Consider the following 21,335-nt stretch of genomic DNA (forward strand, 5'->3'; position numbering starts at 1 on the left):
CATTTTTCAAATATTTGCTTTCAGCCATAGATTCTTTTGCAAGTTTGTAAAATCTGTAATTGTTTTTCTGTTATTCAAAGACAGGGAGAAAAAGCTGGCCTTGTTACAGCCAGGCAGAGTGGAAAGTCTATGTTTAAAATGATCGAAAGTTCCATTTTGAACTGCAAAGAACAGATTATATAATTCCAGATGAAAGCATTTGGCTAAGACTTCAAGGGACTTGCTTTAGTGTATTTAAGTGAGAAGAGGCTGTTCTTCATGTGAATCAAAGCATTTTTCCTCTTTTCTCAAGGAAAACCATACAAAAGCATCTGTTAATGAAATGCTAAATGTTTACAGTTTTTAATCACGTGACCTTATCCACTCATTGAAGGCAAATGCTGTGTGGCCTAGAGATACTACACATTCCCTCTGAATCATAAGCCAGAAACATTTGTTTCCATCAGTTCCAAAGGAAAGCCATGACAATTAGCTTAGACCTAGGTAACTGCACAACAAACACCAGAGCTAAATAAACTGCTTCCCACCTTCACAAGCTACTGAATATTGAGCACTCAACTCAAAATCCAACTGTAATGGGCAGGGAGGTAGTCCTGCAATCCCTCACTGGGAGAGGACTCTGGGCGGCATCAGGTGGCTCTGATAAACACCATAAAGTTCCCTTGGTTTCTCTACTATACTCAGTCTAAAATGAAGAGTCTAGAATTATTTCTGATCTGTATATAGATTGATTTTTCTTTCCAAGATGCTACTAGCACCTCTGACACAGCACTGAGAGACTTCTTCCCTGAAGTTTGGAAAATAAAGCAATAATACCACACAGACACAGTAGCTTACCTGAGGTGGAATGATGTTCTCAATACTGATACCCACGTACACCAATCGCTCTTTTCTTGAGGAGAGAAAGAAAATGAAAATAAGCTTACAGAATGTCTGCAGATATCTAAAATAAAGCTATAATTAGCACCATTTGAAGTTCTTACTAGGCAGAAGCGTCCCAAGAGGATGTTCCAAGTGAAAAATTATTGAAATTGGGATTATATGCTAATTCTCATGTGATCACATTTTTCTGCATGTATAATGTAAGAAATTTCCAAAGAGTTCTAACAATCAACAGTATTTGAAGACTGTGGGCAGGAAGCACAGAAATTATTGAATTTGGGGTATAAAAAGCAAGTAAAAAACCAAATGAAAAATATTAATGCTGTGATGAAGATTATGTTGTCAGATCTGTAACTATCACCAATCGTGAAGGTGATGAAAGATAAAATGGGAATTCAGAATCACAATGAACTGGAAAAAATATGTAAAGATAGGATGCAATCCAAAATGGATAAATGCCAGATATTAGACCCAAGCAGAAGAACCAACTCTAGAAATACCAGGAGATAAATAACTGCCTACAGAGCAATTCTTTGCCAGAGAAGAACAGCCTGAGTAAAGATCAGCAGAATCAAACTGCTGTTCAAAGAACTTGATGATAGACGGACGTGCAAATAGGACAAGAGCTGACAGGACACCTTGCAGGACACCTGCCATGGCAGTCAGTCCTGTTCACACCTGGCTGGAGCACTTAGAGCCATCTGGGCACCACACAATCTCCAAGAAACATGTGATCCAGCTGAAGAGTTCAGAGCCAGCCAGTGGGAGTTACTGGAGGGCAGCAGACACACCCTATAGAGAAGGGCTGAAAAAATAGGATGGATCAGTGTAGAGAACATTTGACCAAAGATGAGAGACAGAGAAGTACTCGAATACAGGACTCTCTTCTAAGGAGAAGCGGGCTGTTCTCCTTGTCAACAGTGTGTTACAGGATTAAATCTACAGAAGCAAAATTCAGTTTAGATTTGCTTTCTTCAACACAGACATTCTGCATCATATGAATTACCTCAGGGACAACTCTGGCTCCTGAAGGACACAAGTCTTCTCTAAGTCCTGTTGTATCTGTCAGTCTAACTAGAGATGGGTTTTCTAACACTTCACAAGCAGCGCTACCTGCTGATCTTCAAGCTGCTGAACAGAACTTTCAAAGAACAGTCTCTGAGGAAGAACAGCCAGGTACTAGTGCACACTAGGATGTGTAACCAAACTCCCATCACCATAGGTCCCTACTAGCCTTTTTCCAGGAAAACAAGGGGCAATTTAAAGACATTAAGAGCACAATGAAAGTTGGTGGCATTTACTGGTGTCTGGAAGGACTCTGGATTTTTTAACTGAAGTGTCTCAATCAACCAGAATCAGACTATTGAAGTTACAGCGAGTGCTCATATTAGCCTGTCACTTTACATTTGAGTTGCAACAGGACACATCACGCACATAACTGCAACAATGCCCACGACATATATTAATTTCAGCTATGTTTACTTCATTGTGTTATGTTTTGCAAATAATAGTATGTATGTTTAAAAAATTTGTTTTCAAAAATTTCATTAAGTTCTAAAGAATCTAAGTAAATTTTGAAAATCCTCTGAGTAGCTTTCTGCACTTTCTAGCATAATACTCTTAAATAAAATGAACAAGCACAGTTCCTAAAGTAATACTTACAATGAGTAAAAATGGATTTTAGGTTGTGTTACAGCTAAAAAGACCATGGACTTCAACAACTTGGTATCATTATGCCTACTGAAATGACTGGCTGTCTATACAAGGAATTGGTTTTGCATCCTAATATAAATATTCCTACATGACAAATGAAAAGAAATCCTTATCCACCTGGGCATCATTAAATTGGTTGGATGAGGAGGAAGGATGCTGTGCAAAATCACTATGCCCTTGAAAATTAATTAAATAACATTTTAAGGCAAGGAATACAATTACAGAACTGAGAAAGGAACTAGAAGTGCAAAAATTTTAGTATTCAGCAAGTTTTTTTGATGGTTTACTCAATTTCTCATTTCTGTAATGCAAAATACCAAGAGACAGGAGATGAGAAAAATTAATCTGTTTTTAATCATGATCAGCAAAGTCTTCCAGTCCTGCTGTTCTTCTCCCTGGCTTGAGTATACACTGCTTAAGAACTCAGCAAATGGAACAGACAATCCTGCTGAGGTCAAGGTCTTGAAATGAAATACAGAACTATATAGAATGAATTCTTTATTCCTTGTGTGGCAGACAGGAGCTCAAGACTTTAGCCAAGAGCTTAAACATCTGAACTAAGACATCTCCAAGGGCAGCAGTAGATAAGACCTGGATGGTTATAACATCTTCCTAGGCAAATTCAAGATAACATTTTATCTCAATTATGTGGCAGCAAAAATTGCTGCAGGGAAGTCATGAAAGTGTGTATGAAAGCAAGTACTCCACCTGGTTTAGCCTGGGAGAATTAGACAAGTAGTTCCTAGAGGGATTTTCCATCAAGAAGTCTCAGAGTATCTAACATGGATTAAAAGGAAGATCCTAGAAGGCTTTAATGTCCATTCCCTCCAGCTGGTGGTAGAACATGATTATAGAAATTAGTCTGTACATGAGAAACCTGAAATTCAGCCAGGTTGTTGTGGTAGCACCTTGAATTCATAAACAGAAAAAGAGTGGGGGAAAAGGTATAATTTCATCCATGTATTTGTAAGGTTTTATTTTAAAAATCAGTGACATAACAGTTTGGGGATGTGCAAGCACACAGCTGTGCAGCTGAATCAGCCTCAGTCAGATTCCTGAGAGCTGGAAAGAGCACAACAGCACTACTTCAGAAAGCATGACAGCAACACTGATTCAAAGAACCTATTAGGTAGATAGATCCATAATGACAGAGTTGGATTTCTTCTCTTTCCCAAAAAGACAGATACCAACCACATAGTGAGTTTTCAGAAACACTGCATTCAAGTATGTCTGTGCCCCAAGCAACCAACCTACTTTAACTTATACACTGAGCTGTAATAACGAGTCTCATTTCCTCTGGTATTATGATTCTCCAGCCTTTTTACCTTATTATTTGCAACAATAGAGCATTAAGTTGGAAGACTTCAATATTCAACTATTGCATTGTGAAGTCTATTATAATAACTCAGTTTTATGGCATACATTATAAAGCATTAGGTTCATTTGGTATGAGGATGATCAAATTGTAAAACAGTTATTAAACAGCTGTTTCAGACACTGAAAACTGCTATGACATCAACTGTATGCTCTCCTGTTGCTCTCCGAACATTGTGTTTTTATGCAACACTGGTGATTTCAAAGAAAGCAAGACAGACTGGCAAAAGCTAGCACCCATGTAACATTTGCCAGCAGAATATTTACTAAAGTAGGTCCAAAAATACCATTCACTAATAAAGAGCACTCCCACCATAAAGCAAAGCAACAGAGTTCCTGTGTGTCCCATACTCCTGCACAGATGGAGGCTGTGTATTTGCTGAGTTCACTCATAAAAATAGCTGATAGTTTCATTCCAACAGCTACAAATTCAGCACAATTGGCAATGGATAATTTCACCACAGTATGATCTAGATACACACTGAGCAGAAGTAGTAACATCAGGAATAGTCGGTACTTGATCTGTCACTATCATTGTTGCTGTTGCAATAACAAACAGGTTTGAAGAAAGCTGAAAGCAGACACAGATTGTGCTCCCATCTTCCCAGCACTGACTCACTACATCTCATGTAATATTACAGTCCCTGCCACAAATATAAGCCTGCACAATTACTTTCTTTAAAAGGGTCTCACCTTCTGGCGAAATTTGCCTTTTAAGATAAAATTAATGCAAAGTTTTGTTTAATAATGCATACAGACATTATTAAATTCTGCAAAGTACTCAATATATGTCCTAAAAAGTATAAATTATACAGAATGTGTTTCATGTCCCTCATTTCCAGGTCTGAAAACTGCCAATAGAATGTTCCAACTGATAAGGCTGTTGTTCCTAAATGCAGTAAATATGTTTGCATTTAGCCTTTGGTAAATGCAGGGGTGGATAGCTGGTCAGAGCAGGGTGATAATAATGCCAAGATTGTGGGTTCAATCCCTGCATGGGCAATACCCTGAAGAGTTGAAGTTGATGATCCTTGTGGGCCCCTTCCAAGTCAGAATATGCTGTGACTCTGTGAAACTTCACTGACCCACTGCCCTACAGCAGTTGCTGCATAATCTTGTACATTAGGCAGAGTTTAACAGGATCTAAAGTAACAACTCTCAAATCCCACAATAATCTGGATGACTTCTGGAGCAAAGTCAAGACTTAAACTTGCTTACAGCAGGAATTCTACACATGACTGACAGTCAGCTGAACCAGTGCTGGAAACCCTTTAACTATTGGTACAAGAAAGTCAAATCTGTGTTCAGGCACTTTAATCAAATTTTAGTACAAATGTATTTGCTTACCTTTTCCAGTTATTTCCTCCCTTCTTACAAGCTGTCCCAGCACTGAGCCAGCAATAATCAGTGGGAGGTCAAAATTGGTGTTACCAATTTCCAATCTCATCACTGCTTTTCTCCCCAGTCCCCAGTTATTTTAATGCTTTGAATTATTACCAATCCCAGCACAGCACTGCCGTGAGTGCATCCAAACAACAGTACCTGCGTTCTGCACGCTCCTTCTTTTTTAAGACCACATCCAGATCTTGTAATTGTTCCTCTAATTTCTCACAGAGTAATTTCTAAAGAAAGGAAACACAGTATTAGTTTACTGCATAACCAGCAATTTTCACACTGAAGTAACATTCAGAGTCTTCATTCACTCAGACTGTATCTGGAAGAAGCGCTCCTCTTCAATGTACAAGACTTTACAATAAAGCCTGTCTTTTTAAAACATGAGCTCCACCATCAAGTCAAGGTTGGATGAGACTTTGAGCAACCTGGTCTAATGGAAGGTGTCCCTGCTCATGGTAAAGGAGGTTGAAACTAGATGAGTTCAGCAGGCACTGCAGCAAAAAGCAGAAATACACTTTAGGATAATTTCCTTATCAAATACTCAAGAAGTTCTATGCAAAAATGACTTTTAATGGACAAATTGTGCCTTAGTCCATGTTAATGCCCTCATTATACTATTTCCAAGGGTGCTCCTCACCCTTTTACAAACTGTCATTTTTCATACTGAAGAATACTTTAATAGCAACAAAACAAGGAAAAGCTATAACTAAAAGTGTAAAGAAAACATTCTTACATATTCAAAATCATCACTGCTTAAAAACACTCCTCAGAAGACAACTAAACCCAGCACCAAATAGAGTCATCTCACATCATGTCCAATGTCTCTAGCTTACTGTCAGGCAACAGCCCTTTTGGCACAGAATTTCTCTAAAACCAAGGAAGGGGGTTGGGATCTGGCAGATTATTCTGAAAATGTGTACAAATGGTTTCCCGTTAATTTAACAAGAGCAGCATCACACACTTTCTGCTTATCCTCCCAAGTTCCAGCCTTGCTTCTAACCCTGGAATAAGGGTTCATACTTGTCTATTACTTGACTAGAACAACCCTGGCTTTCCTATCAGAGACAAAGTATACCCTGAGGATTCATCAGTAACAGCAGCTTTCTCTAACCAGCTTCTGAGCAAATGTTTCTGAAGAAGGAATAACACTTCAGAAACAGCTGCTTGCTCTGGCCACTGATCCATCCCTTGTTGCCTACTGCTCCTGCCTCCCAGACAATAACTTAAATGCTTCTTTTGGGAAAATTTAAGACATTATATCTTTAATACTGTACTAGTCTTGTGATTTAATCAGAGATGGGAGATAATCAGTGTGACTGGAGAGCCCCATCTAAAAATCAGCAACACACAGTCACTCATCACTAGAAAGAGAAAACCAAGTCACAAATTCAGTTTTACTAATGGACGGGAGGGAAGATCAGCAGTGCTACCATTCATCCCAGTCTGTTAACAGGCAAGAAAGATTATAGAAAGGACTTGTTAAAGTCCCAGCCAATCTCCCCAACCACAAGGGAAGCTGCAAGGAAGAGTGAAGTCACACAGGAACCGTACATGCTGGCAAGGCGGGCAGAACCACTCTCCATCAGGGATGATCATCAGCGGAGGGCGAAGGCAGGCTGTGTGGTAGCCACTGTCACAAGAGTCACACAACAAAATCTGTGCAAACAAAACATGTCATGAGTATCTTTTGGCATTCACACATAGCAAGCTCCACAAATATTTCCCCAGCCAACACAGAAGTGTTTGGACTATGCCAAAACAAAAAAACAGCCCTGTATCACTTATCCTGTACCACACTTCCAGGGCCAGGGGTGGTTTTCATGGAGAAGTTTATTTATCACAGTTTTCCATGCTAACACCACATTTCCTCTTACTGTATTTTCTCAGCACTTAGTACTACTGGACTGTGTAGACTATGTGCCCTTAGTGTAGAATCTGGTAATGCTTTCCAGATCCTAGAATAAGTGGAAAACTCCATCTGAACAAGACATGTTTTCCCTGTGCTCTCTTATGCAGGAAACCTGGCCTTTTTTCTCAGTCAGGATAACTTTATGACTTGGGCAGCAGGGACGAAGTCTTGCAGGCTTGCAAGGCATCCACAACTAGGCAACTACTAAAAGTTCATACTTGTTGGGTAAAATTTGAGATATCCCCTTTCATAAAACTTGAGAACAAAGCTGGCATAAGCTGTGTGTATATCTACTGAAATACTTATCTCTAACATCCTAAAGGACAAACTTTCTCTCAGCTATGTCAGGAGATCTGTCAAACACCCAAGAGTGAGCTTATTTTCTGGATTCAGGACTGCACATGATGATTTCCTAGATAAACAGAGGAATTTATTACGGCATCTACCACAAATAAGTGAGAACCACAAGAAATAGCAAAATCTTGTTGTGATCTGTCTGGGATTTCACTGTGCTCAGTCCTCAGGGTGAGATGCAGCTACATCTAATGAAGATGATTATGCAGCTATGTAGCTATGCCACTGATGCCTTGTAAAGGAGACATCATACTGATAGGGTTCTTTTTAATGTTGCTTCCTCTGTATTCATTGCAACTGCAGGCATAACCTCAAAGGGTCACCCAGACTGATTCTCAATGGGCTAAGGTGTGTACATCTTTTACACCCTGTAAAAGATGCTATTTTTGTTTTGGCAAACAGGAAAAATAACTTCCTTCCCTCCTTATTCAAGGTAACTCATCTACTCCTGAGTATACCAGCTAAAAACTAGAAGACACACTCCTACATATGGCCACCCTGAAGGATGACTTGCCTTCAGACACCATCAAAGCCAATCCACCAAATCTGACACAACAACCTACAGAAGCTTCCCCCAAATCCTACCAGTTCGGGATGATTGGGAAGGCCGCACTTCTTGCAGGGTTCATCGTCATCAGCAGGTGGAGCTTCTTCTTCCTCCTCTTCCTCCTCTTCTTCCTCCTCCTCAGAGTTTTTTTCACTCTCAGAGTCCTCAGTCTCTTCATTACTTGAGTATTTCCACCTGCCACGTGTCCGTGTACCCGTCCACCGAACTTTGCTTCTCTATGAGACACCATTTCAAAGAAAAAACACAAAGGAAGCCCACAGAGTTTCTTCCCAGATCTTAAAAAAATAATTGCCTCCAGAGTAAAACGATTCATTTCAGTCAGAATAGCTGCAGTAAATTTACAGCTGAGCATTTCACCGAATATGTTGTCTTCCCAAGATCCTTAAAATGCAACCAGATAAAGGGGAAAAAATTGCATCTATGTGCTGAAAGAAACTTTCAAGTAAGATTTAAAAGTAGGAAGACAAATTTTTCCACTCAGACCATTTTCTTCTACTTTGACAATGCCAAATTCATAGTGAACATGGTAAACTCCACACTTAAACTTTCTGACTTTTTCATGATAACTTGCTTCAACCCAAAGAGAATCTTTTTTTTTCCTCCCACCTGCCTCCCAAAGACTTTATGCATTTTATTTTACTTTGGAAAATGTGATTGTTTCTGAAATAAGATCACTACACCTTTTAAGTGCATTACTTCTGTCTAGGTCTTCTTTCACATTTATACTTTTTCATTTCATATTCTTTTCCTTAACTGAAACATGATTCAGTTGGTGATTCTTTTTTTGCTAATCAAAGGGGCATCTACCCCCTTCTATCATATACCATATTATGAATTAAAATATTTTGAATATATATATTACCATATTTTGAATAAAAAACAGGTTTCAATTAAAATTCAGAAGACTATTCTGAAATACTTAAACTACTTTGTGCAACTAAGATATTTTAGATTTAAAGCAACACGTCAAACAGAAAAAACTTTTATTCCCATTGACTGACTTGTTTCTCACACCCATCATTCTCTCACAACTTATCACCCCCTTCCCACAGACATTGAAAATGGAAAATAATTTTTCCAGCTTTTTTAATTCAAAATATTTTTTGGATTTTGATTTAATTATTCACAGACCTGAATAAGCTGAATAAACTAAAATGCCCAAAATAGTCTACTTCTCCTGCAGGATGGACTTGTACCAAAGCAGCATTTGTCATATTGGTAAAATTTTCTGAGGTTCTTAACATCAGTTTCTACCTGTTTAGAGATTTTACTGTTACTTCAGCTTTACTAGCAAAGGTACTTGAAATACATTACAGAGTCTCAGTTTAGGCTATGGATTCATCATACAGCATCATAACTTCAAATCAGTTTTTATAAGACCCATCTTTACAAAGAAAAGGAACCCCAAGACAAAAAGCAAGCAATTAAAGATCCTGATGTTCTTCATCCTGTTTAAATGAGAGAAGCTTAACAGCCTCAAACTTCTTCCTCTATCATAACTATTTTAGAAAAGTAAACATCTTTAGCTCTCTTGCTCATTCACAAATAGATATCAAGTTAAAACAGTTAAAACACCTGTAGCAACAGTACCTCAAAATACTAATAACTTTCAGGACTTACAATCCCTCTTACTTTCACATATTTTCTTTTTTAATTAAAATCTTCAAATGAAAAATTTGGTTTTCATTTTCCTGTGCATGTGGCAGCATTTTTCAGTATAGATGTTACCATTCACTGAAAAATCAACTGTTTGTTCATTTTATTAAGGTTATCCAAAGAAAGAAACTTTCTTTCACATTCTAAGTAATTGAATGCTTTGGGAAAACTACATCAGTCAAAAGTATGTTGCAATGGAAAATTAATAGGATTTTACAAGTTGATTTTAAAAAGTGCGCTTAAAAAATACAAACTCATAATGCATCTTTTGTTTTGTGCTGCATATCCAGAGAAAACAGAAGATAAATTAATAAAGGGTTATTTATAAATACAGTCTCTTATTTATAAATACACAGTCTCAGAAGCACACCATACAAATGGATCTGTGATATATTTACATAATGTACTTTTAAAGATCTCTTCTGCATAAACAGAAGTTAATATGAAACAAAATCTTGTACTCACATTAAAATGTGTAGCACATATGTGAGAAAATCTAAATTATATCATGAATTCACCACAAAACTATCTTTAGCTTCACTTAGAAACAGAAGTCATAATATTTTTATTCTTCCCCATCTGTTGGCTCCTTTTTAGCTTACAATCATTCTGACCAACCAGACTTGTTTAAACAAGTATCCAAATCCAGAGGGGTTACAAGTCTATTCAGCCACACAGCCAGACAGACTCACACCTGATCATGCCATTTTTTAGAAGAATTCACTCAGGTTGATTTGGTCTACTTAGGTTGGTTTAAGTGACAGATTTATTAACTGTCCAAGTTTATAAAAAGTAAACAGATATTAGCACTCTCTTAGGGGGTGGTTTTAAATTGGTTGAGCTCACTAGCTGATTGCAAAGCTAGTTTCTTGCAAAAGCTGACCAAAGGAACATAATCCTCAGTATTCCTATGTAAGAGTATATTCTCCTTATAGATAAGACTGGGGGTTTTCTTCACTCACAAGTAATAAAACTGTATTTACCTTGTTAACTTTAGAATTTGTCTCCTTCTCTTGTTTTTTTGCATCTTCTTTTCGTTCTGGTTTTTGTGCTGCTGCAGGTTTCTCCTCTTCCTCTTCAGGTCGCTTCTTCTCAGGCTTCTGATCCCGAGTCTCCACAACTTTCAGAGTAGGCTTGGATATTCTTGGTGAGCGCCTTAACGTGCGGCCAATGCTGACCTCTTCTGGCGGTGTTTCTGTCTTTCTCTTCCGACTAGAGATCCTGATTGTTAATTTAATTCCTTCTTTTTGTCTTTCAGAAGTTATTTCTTTATTTTCTGTTGCACAGGTTTCTTCTTCAGAAACTAGCTTATATTTAAATTTGCTTTTAGGTACTGGAGATTCCTTTTTACTCTCTGAGGAGTCCTCTAGATTAGATGCACAGGCATCATCTAATCTATCTGGCTCTGTTTTGGCAGCTTCTGGCTCTTCCTCTTGTTTTTCTGGGCTGGATTTTTCTTCTACTTTGCTCTCCTCAGGTAGAGCCATTTTACTATCGGAGTCCTCCTTTTCTGGAACAGGTTTCTCTACTGTAACAGGTGAAGTGGATGCAGGAGGTATCTCAGCAGCTTTTGGAGAGTCGTTTTTCTCCTCAGGCTCATCTTTACTTTTCAAAGTCTCTTCATCAGCCAGTGCAAGCTTAGGCAGTTCTTCAGGAGCAGATGCATTTGGGGACATCTCTAGCTTCTCTGAACATTCTTTGGGTGGTGGCATGTTGTCGTTTTTGAGATCAGTGGCGTGTTTCTCTTCAGTTGTTTTGGCACAGTCTTCAGAGTTTGAAGCATCTTCTGCTACCGTCTCAGTAGTTGTGCTGTCAAGAGACTCTTTTTCCACAGGACTAGATTCCTCCTTTGAAGGCACTTTCTGATTAGAAACCTCAGAGACCACAGCCCCGATCTCTTTCAGCACAGTTACTGCGTTTTTCTCAATCTCACACGTTTTTATAACAGAATTTAGGGAGTCTGATACTTTTTCCCCACTTTTTCCATTTTTCTCCTTTAATGAAGTGCTGTCTTCCATAGCACTAGCAGAGTGCTCTGACTTACTATTTTGTATGACACTTGGGGTTATTTTTTCACAGCTAACCTCTCCATTTACTAGCACTTTCCCATCAGGACATAGAGCAGTAATGGTAGGGACTCTCTTAAAAGCTTCTTCTTCTGATTTCCCTTCTTCCTTCAAGACATCCTTTGTTGGAGTCACACATTTACACAGGGGCCCTTTTATTGGACTGTCATAGTCATCTGTCAGTTTGATCTCTCGCTTTTTAAGTGGTATTTTTGCCTGTTGGTCATTTTTAAGTTTTTCACTTTCTTCCACAGATTTCTCCACAATTTCTTGTGGAGTTTTGACATTAACACAAAATTCTAACCTCTCTGGCTCATGAACTGCTATTTTGTCCATACAGCTTTTCACTTCTTTTAGGTCTTTGGGTTCCGTTTTGTTTTCCTTCACATCTACTTTAACAGGCTTGACATTTTCCTTAAAGGAGTCACTTTCTTCCTTGACAGTTTGCTTTTCTTCATTATGTTCTGAAGGTTTTTCTAATTTCACTATTACTGGCAGTTTTATAATTTCTTTTTCTTCCACTTTCTCAATTTTAAGTGTATTTTCATCTTCTTTGACCACAGGAGGAGGAAGGCTTTCCGATTCGACTGACTGTTCCTCTACCTCCTCTTTTTCTTCTTTGATTTTCAATTGATTTTCTGTTGACAGAGAAAAACAGCTAAGAAACAACCAAAGGACCTATAAGATTACAGAGAACTTCATCAAAACAGAAGCATACCTAAAAAACCCAACAGCCCAAGTCTCACACAAAGGACTCTTCTCTTACTGAATTAGTAGAAATCTAGCTTGTCTAACACTGTCATTAAACAGGTGGGCTGACAATTTTTAGCTATAGAACCACTCTTCAGTCTAGTTATATATCAAGATAAACCTAAATTTCAGAAGCCAGCAGCAGAACTCTGGATTTATCCTTCCTTCAACACACATCTCAGTCCCTTCTTCAGTATTACCACAATACTTCCAAAGGATACATAAAACCTAGGTGGAGGCATGAAATCTCACTTGAGTCTCTGGGCTATTTCAGAAAACAGAACATGATGTAAGATTCCATGGCCTTCAAGAGAAATTCCTCAGAGAAATGAGTCCCCTGTTTATACATGTTTTTACTTCAAGATACACTTAACTATTGTATTTCAACAGTTCAGAGAAAAGACATTCAGCATTATGGCTTATGGCAAAATTCATCCAGGTTCTCCAGGCAATGACTACATCTCCTACATGCAGACAATATTCTACACTCACTTCATCTGCAGTTTTTAAAACAAGCAATGAATAGTAGCATATCCCAGCAAACCTGCAGAGCTTAAAGAATCAGGTTATTCCACTTTGCTAACTCAGATTTAGATCATTAGGGCTTGAAGTACAGTTCCAGCATTTAAATAAACCATACAGCTATTTTGTCACTATGCACTTCAGCTTGTTATTTATTTTTACCACAACCTCTTGATACTTCAGGGTTTTGTATTTTAACAATATCATTTTGTGTCAGCCAGATACAGTACTAATTAGAAGAAGCAAATACAATAGCACTGTATATACCAGAACAGCTCCTGCCACCCAGAAGATGCTTTTGCAGGCATGGCACAACTGCAAACAAAAAGATGATTTTTTTTTCCTTCTAGCTCACCCCTCTCCAACTGAGCTAGTGCAGGGTTTTTTGCACAATGAGAGCTTTTGAATGTGGTTAAAAATATACAAGGGAAAGGACATGACAGCTAATGATTACATCAAAGAAAATAAGCATTTTAGAAAAGAACAGTGAGGAGGAATTCACAGATCTTCTATTTTCAAATACAAGACATGTATCCAGATAAACCTCAGTATCAGTACAGTAAAGATGCATCTCTAAGGCTCCAGAAGTGGCAAGGTGCTTTAAAGGTGCACATTTTGAAGGCTCAAGGCTGGGTTTGCCCCTTCAGAGAAGTGATGCCCAATCAGAGCCCCTATAACTGCCTCTGCAAAGATATCTGTCTCTAGCAGTGAGAATGAGGTATTTTCTCTGTGTCCAAGTTCTTCCACTTTCCCTCTATTTCTGTCTGTCTAAACTTTGCTCAGCCATTTCTTCCCATCACCTACAGCTTTCTCCCAAACTTCATTAAGGATCACCAGAATCCCAAAACCTCTCCATACCAAAAATCAATACATGTTCTATAGTTTAACTCCCTGAACTAATCACAAAACCTTTCACACGTACACAAAATGATTCAGTCAACGCACAAGCTCTCCTAACACTACTAGAGTCAGTCAGGCCAGTAAACATATAAGCACTGGGTTAGGTTACCATGTATTTGCATGTACTAATTCAATGATTTGTGGAAAATGGCCAAAGCCAACAAGTGTCAGGTCTTCCAGCATATTTTCCCTACCTCTTAGTAGGGCCTTCAGTGCAGTCCCTGGACTACAAGGAGGAGATACTACAGTTTCTCAACTGAAAGGCTCTAAGGAATGTTCTGTGAACACACTGACAGCACTCAAATCACCGCAAATGTAAATAATTTCATTATTCATTACATACATGGGACATGTACCTGTAGGAATGAGGCCATGAAGATGCTCAGAGGGTTGGAGCATCTCTGCTGTGGACAGGCTGAGAGACAGCCTGGAGAAAGAACTGGAAAGACCTTACAGTATCTTGCAGTACATCAAGGGGTCTTAAAGACTTTTGACAAGGGCATGGAGTGACAGGACAAGGGGGAAGGGCTTTAAACTAAGAGAAGAGTAATTTAGATTAGATATTTGGAAAAAATTCTTCACTGTGAGGATGGTGAGGCACAGGTTGCCCAGCAAAGTTGTGGCTGCTCCATGCCTGGAAGTGTTCAAGGTCAGGCTGAATGGGGCTCTGCACAAATCGATCCAGTAGAAGATGTCTCTGCTTATCACAGGGAGGTTGGACTAAATGGCCTTTAAAGATGCCTTTCAACCCAAACTATTCTATGATTCTGCAACTAGTGCCTAGAGGTGATTTTTACACCAATACACAGCCTAATGCAAGTACTGAGCCAGGTGAGTGTGCCACAGGATTTGGGGAATTATCTACAGTAGAGACATTTAAAATGGCTGCTCCTGAATTCAACGTAAAGCAAAATTGTATCTGAAGAAGAGGTCTTAATCAGATGATTTAAATTGGCTTGACTGAGACAAAAGCACAATCAGTACATGGAATTAATTCTGCAGTGTTGGTAACTATGCTGGTTGTGTTGACACCTATATGCAGAGTTAGATATTGGAAATGCCTAGGACTGAAAGATAATTCTGGTGGGTTTTATCACAATTTACCATCATTTCTACAATCATGTCTTAGTACCTCCACAACAACTCCAATTTTACCTAAATATTTATTTCTTCTGTTCTACACCACTTGTTGCAAAGAAAAATACAATAGTAATTCCTTCTCTCTGATACTCAAAACCAAGACAAGCCTTGGCTAATTCCACATATCCAGTTAACTTCAACACATTTGCAGAAACACCAACTAACACACCAGAATACTTAAAATTTGCTTCTGATTGTAAAAATATTTTCCTGCATTTTAACAAAATAATAAGACCAGGTAGTAAAAGGGGTAAAATTACTTGGGATAACAGGCTTCTAGTTTTTCATGACCTAAAAGAAGACCAGATTCTTAAAAAGTCAAATACTTCAGGCTGACTGATACTTAGCAAAACCAATGCACAAACCAACAAGTCAGGCAAGTTACTAAATATGTGCAATGACATGATAATAAGGAAGGAAAAAGGTTCTTGGCTTTGATCTTGGAGATCTTTTCCAACCTACATAATTCTGTGATTTTAATAACAACAATATAATGGAGGCAGATAAGGACAGCCTCACTTCAACAATGTTTTAGCTTTTTAAATTGTTTTAACTTAAGTTCATGTCTTCTTGAAATATTGTGTCAACTGTGAAACATTTAAGGAAATAACCTATATTTTTCTGATTCTAATTCAAAAGCAAGAATAAACACCACACCCAATACAGTCTTGATTTCAATCATGGCATTGCACAAGCAGATTTCTTTTCTTTTTCAAATTTTAATGTTGCTAAACCAGGAGAAGTTTGGCAGTGGATCAATGCTCCACAAAAACATACAATAATGAGGATTTACAATATTATACAAAATGTACACAAAAAAATAGCTACTGAGAAAACATTTTTTACACAGCTCTCTTCCTATAAATAAGTGTTTGAGATTAAATATGTATTGAAAAACCTCCAAATATATTCAGAATTTCAAAGTATTCAATATTTACTTGATTTGCTTTTTTAAAGTCCTAAACTAACACAGTAACTTTTTTTGAGGCTGAAAATTCTAACATTGCCACAGCAAAACACTCAAACTTTAAGAAAAGAAGGCAGAAAACCTTGTGTGGCTGCTTCTTCACCCTTTTTGGTGTCCTCATCTTCTATGCTTGGACTTTCACGTGATGAATTCTCCTGCTGAGAATTGTTGTTTTTCAACAGAGCAGGATCAATTTGCGCTTTCAAGAGCTCAAGGGTCTCAGCAAGCTCATTGCGGTTTCTAGAAGAGAAAAACACACTGTCTGATAAGCCACTTACTTACCCCAAAGGGATTCATGAAGAGTAAACAAACATTATCTCCTTAAATTAATTACCCTGAAAACCTTACAGAGTTATATAGTGAAAACACAAGCAAACTGAAATGCTTGTCCCACCAGTGGCTGCACCTTTGCAGTCAGAAACCTTTCAATTTATCCATACCAAAATAAAAATATTGCTTTTGGAAGGACCATATCTACTTAACTATCTCAACTCAACTACTGCTGGGTCCAGCTCCAAGCTGCTACTTGTTCTGTTATTAATTACCCTCTCATTAACAATCGCTGATTATTCTTTGCTGTTTCTTTTTTTCTCTCAGCAGTGAACAAACAACAGCTCTCTGCTCATGCACCAAAGAAGCAACCATATAATTTGAGTGAAATTTGCAAAAGCAAACAGCAAATAATTTAGATATTTTTTGCAAGTGCTTATCCTTAGCACATGCAACAAACAACACCAAGTTGTCTAGAAAACTCCATCAACTCAAGTTATGACAGCAAAATCATTGGTGCACATCTGTCTGAGAGTGAATCTCAGTGCACTGTAACTCCTTATTTATGCTGCACATCCAACTATTAAAAAAATTCACCTTAATTTATAAAGAATTTGAGCCATGATTGAACAGTCATTGCTTTCTTAATGGACTAGAATAATAAGGCTCTCACATCTGTTTTTCAAAGTCAGTGTTCAGCAATTTGTTTTTCCCAAGTTTACAGAAAGAAAGGAAGCTGGCAATAATCACAATATGTGGAGTCTCACAGGTTTTAAAACCATTTCAGATTTCTTAATGCATTACTGTGGTTTTCTGCTGTGAGTGTGGAGTGTTAGAACCTTCCCAGCAGAACCCTGGTTTCTTCTTCCTTTGGCAATGAATTTTGGAGTCTATAATGCATGGAAGAGACAGATGATGCATGGATCACCTCTTAATCTGTTTGTCTGGACACAATTACTTTATTCCCCTACAACAGCTGTATACATGTAACTCGCAGTGATGCTTATCATTCTATGGTCTGTTGATAGTGGCTTAAATACTTCTGCACGACTCCCTCAGTTACTGAAGTCATGGCAGTGTAAATAACCTGCAGACAGTTTGGGTTGGAAGGGACCTTTAAAGACCAAGCCATTCCAACTTCCCTGCCATGGGCACGGACTTCTACAAGACCAAGTTGCTCAAAGCCTTATCAAATCTGGCCTTGAAGACTTCCTGCAACGGGGCAGCCACAGCTTCTCTAAGCAACCTGCGCCACTGCCTCACCACTCTCACAGAACTCTTCTGTAACACTAAATCTAAATCTGCCCTCTGTCAGTTTGGACCCATTCCCCCTTGTCCTGTCACTACACATCCCTCTAACAAATCCCTCTTGCCTTTTCCTGAACCCCTTTAGGTACTAGCAAGGGCTCCGAGTTCTCCCTGGACCCTCTTCTTCTCCTGGCTGGACAATCCCAAGTCTCTCAGCCTGTCTTCATAGGAGAGATACTCCAGCCCTCTAAACACCTCCTTGGCCTCCTCTAGCTTCCTTCCAACAGGAATAATTGCATTATAATTTCCCCAAGAACAAATCTGTCTACTTGGAGCTTTCCTAACAAAGCTGAAGTTAAAGAAGCAGGAGTGTTCTACTTTCTAAGGCATTTAGCTGGCCAGTAAGGAATATGGAGCCATCATCCTCAAGACAGTCTTCTCTTGCTACCCTTTCTATATACTCATAGCAGCTTGAACTGGCAGGAAACATATTATGTGATGGCTGCCACCAACAAATCTCTGAGTTATTTCTGTACATGATTTTTCACTAGAACATAGATTCAATGCAGAAAATCCCACTGTCATGAATCCTACTGCGTGAGAAATGAAGATTTATTGAAAGACATTTCTGAGCCTGAGTGACAAACAGCTAAAAACCGCACAAAATAAAAAAAGGAATACCTAACAATGCACTTCCAAGTGGATCCATCCTGGTCATCCTGTTCTTCTATGTACATCCTGACATTATGCTCTTGATCCAGCTGATACCAGTACATGAGGCCATCCTTGTCCCGACCAATGGGCTGCAGACGCATGGCGTCAGCATCCTCCTCGTTAATGATATTCTTAAACTTCAGATTGTCATCAAACTGACATTCGCAGAGATACTGAAAAAGTAAAAAAGACTGGTAAGATATCAAAAATATAAACAGAAAGAAGAAAATCAACTCATTTCACTTCAGTGTGACTTGTTTTTAGGCCTCTCTCTGTTGGTTTTGTGTGTCAGCTGTAGCTATAGGTTTTTTCCAGACCATGTTGTTTTTAAATGAGAAACAAGGGTTGGTTTTGGTTTTTTTTTTTAACCTGGCTGGTTTAGAAAGCTAATTCTCAAATTTTATTACAGAGCACAAATTATCTCATTCTACAACAGAACCCATACATAACTTGGAACCAACCCTGACAATTTTGTCAAGACCACAAAAGATGAAGTCCCATTTTGCCTTTGGAATTCAGCAAGGAAACAAACGCATTTCAAAGTGTGTAGTACACAGGCAAAGAGCTCTTGACAAAGCAGTAAGCATGAGACTATTTTCACACAAAATGTGAAAAATATGCAAGCAAAGTGTTACATGCAGTTACATTCATCTCACTATAATGAATAATATTATGTCTGTTCAAGATCAGGTCTATATTTAATATATGTGCTTATGGTTCAGTCAAGCTAAGTTTGCAAGACCTTAAAGTGAGTGAGCAAGCAGTAATTTAGAACCTTAGATGATGAATGTGTACCTTCAGAATCCCCAGTTTGCATTCAACACTCATTTCTAGGTATCCTTTTTTTTCCATCTCCCAAGCCCAAGTGCTGTTGAATTCTTGACATATCTGTTACAAATGAAATAAGCATAATTTAAGGTTAGGAGAAAAAAGCAACTTTAAATTTTTTTATTAGTAGTACCTTACCACAATAATTAATTATATGTGATCTTTTTGGGATTGCAGTCAAGAAAGTCTTACAGAAAAACAAAAAGTAAAGCTGAGGCACATTAGCAAGCACTGTTGAATTTTTATGGAAGAGGAGATCATCGAGGTCCTGATCACCACCAGATTCCCTAAACATCCTAAATTAGGTAGCATGATTCTGGAATGGAAAGGTATTATTGTCTTTGCTGTACACATATCTCACTTTTTCTATTTCTGTCTATTTAGAATATAAATTCCCTCAAGCAGACATGACTTCCTATTATATCTCCTTGCAGCACTTAGCAGACAAATTGCCAGGGTCTCTTGGGGCCCTCTGAGTACTTCAACTCTACTGCAGATAACAAATGCAACTGCTACTCACTCCACACCATGGAATTATTACTCTTTACAAAATATCTTGAGCTTCAAGCTGCTTGACAAATATTTTAAAATATTTTAAATATAGCCAATTTCAATTTACTTAAAGCAAATAAATTCAACCACACCAATATAGGGAAAAAATTTTATCACCAGAAAAAGCAGCAGTAGAGGAGAAATAGATTGAATCAGCATGAGCTCAAATAATAAAGGTGAAGAAGAAATTCCCTCTCCTCCTAAACAACTCAGATGTGCTTAAGCCAATTTTCAGAGAAGAGACAAGCTGCTCATCGGCTGAGGACACATGCTGGGATCTCCAGTCAGTGAGGCTATTCCAGTGGAAATACCCATGAGGAGGCAAAAGCTGATCACAGCTACACCTCCAGCTGGAATTATTTTGAAGTGCCACTGCTGAATCACAACTGTCAAATCAGTGCATGAGGTGCTGCTGCCCTTCACTCTACAAGGCTGGACTCAATGAGAACAGGGCAGTCTCCCAGTCAACAAATTATTATTAAAGTAAGATACAGTTACCAAGCTACTTAGAAACCTGCCAATCACATCTGAATGCAGCTTTCTTTGGAAACAGCAGCAAAAATAATCCTGAATTTCACCCACCAAAGGTACAGATTAACTGATTCATAATGTAAAACAAGCCACCTGGGCTCCAATCAAGCAAAGAGGCTGCTACCCCTCCCCTGTCCCCACAGCCACACTACCAACCCTCCACTACCCCAGTACTGACACCACTTCTCAGGTGGCACAAGGGTAAGCCTGTAGTTAGATCAGCTCAGGCACACCATAAAGCATGACTTTAAGCTGTGACCTACAGAAAACAGTGAAGAACACTGGTCACAAGGGATCCTGCTGAAGAGCAGTTTTTCCTGCTCTGAGGTTAAAGAATATTGCATAGGGACTTCTCTGATGCCAAGCCAAAGCTCACAGCAGGAGACAATCGCTGCTCACTCACAAAATGAAGCTATTCTACTTTCTCTCTCCTTTTCAACCACGTAATATGAAGAACACTGGGAAACTCTATATCAAAACCCTTGCTCAGGGCATATGCCAGTTGCTGCTCATTCCTTAGTCATTAAGTATGAGAGCAATAATGAGAAGCTTCATGCGCTACAAAGTGTGTGACTGTCAAAGCAAAAGCTTCGAGACATCAGAGCTGATGAAGCATCTGTTCAAACTGAAATGACTACATTTCAATAATTAAAAACCAGATAATTGTGCTTTCTCCTGACAAGTGTTGTCACAACCCTGAACTACATCTCATTGATCCAGGCTCTGCTGAAATCTTAGTCTCTGCCTTCCCAGAGAGGATGCTTCACACTGATCACAAAGCTGCTGCATGCAGAAACTCCTGGCTTCTGCATGCTAAGAGTGGTCAGCACCTTCCCACCTTGCAAGAAATCTCTCTCAAATAATTCCAAAGCAGATATGATGGCATCCAACACTATTACCATGCCAAATGTTCACTTTAAACAAGGAAAACAGGAACATGAAAGAGGAGTCTCCTTGACAGAGGAGTCTCCTTGGGTGGGACTACAAACATCTGAA

At 38.6% G+C, this 21,335-nt stretch overlaps 1 protein-coding gene across 1 annotated transcript in view; it reads right to left on the reverse strand.

The window, feature by feature from the left end:
- Nucleotides 1-21,335, reverse strand: part of RSF1 (remodeling and spacing factor 1) — a 60,473-nt gene that overhangs the window by 11,877 nt on the left and 27,261 nt on the right. The window contains exons 3-10 of the mRNA XM_066572300.1: nt 19,224-19,316; nt 18,396-18,601; nt 16,279-16,436; nt 10,835-12,555; nt 8,213-8,410; nt 6,916-7,020; nt 5,512-5,591; nt 838-892 (exon numbers count right to left, since the gene is read on the reverse strand). Coding sequence (XP_066428397.1) covers nt 838-892; nt 5,512-5,591; nt 6,916-7,020; nt 8,213-8,410; nt 10,835-12,555; nt 16,279-16,436; nt 18,396-18,601; nt 19,224-19,316 — 2,616 coding nt within the window. The remainder of the gene's footprint in view (nt 1-837; nt 893-5,511; nt 5,592-6,915; nt 7,021-8,212; nt 8,411-10,834; nt 12,556-16,278; nt 16,437-18,395; nt 18,602-19,223; nt 19,317-21,335) is intronic.

This window comes from Molothrus aeneus, chromosome 2 (assembly GCF_037042795.1).
Source record: "Molothrus aeneus isolate 106 chromosome 2, BPBGC_Maene_1.0, whole genome shotgun sequence".
Taxonomy (NCBI): domain Eukaryota; kingdom Metazoa; phylum Chordata; class Aves; order Passeriformes; family Icteridae; genus Molothrus; species Molothrus aeneus.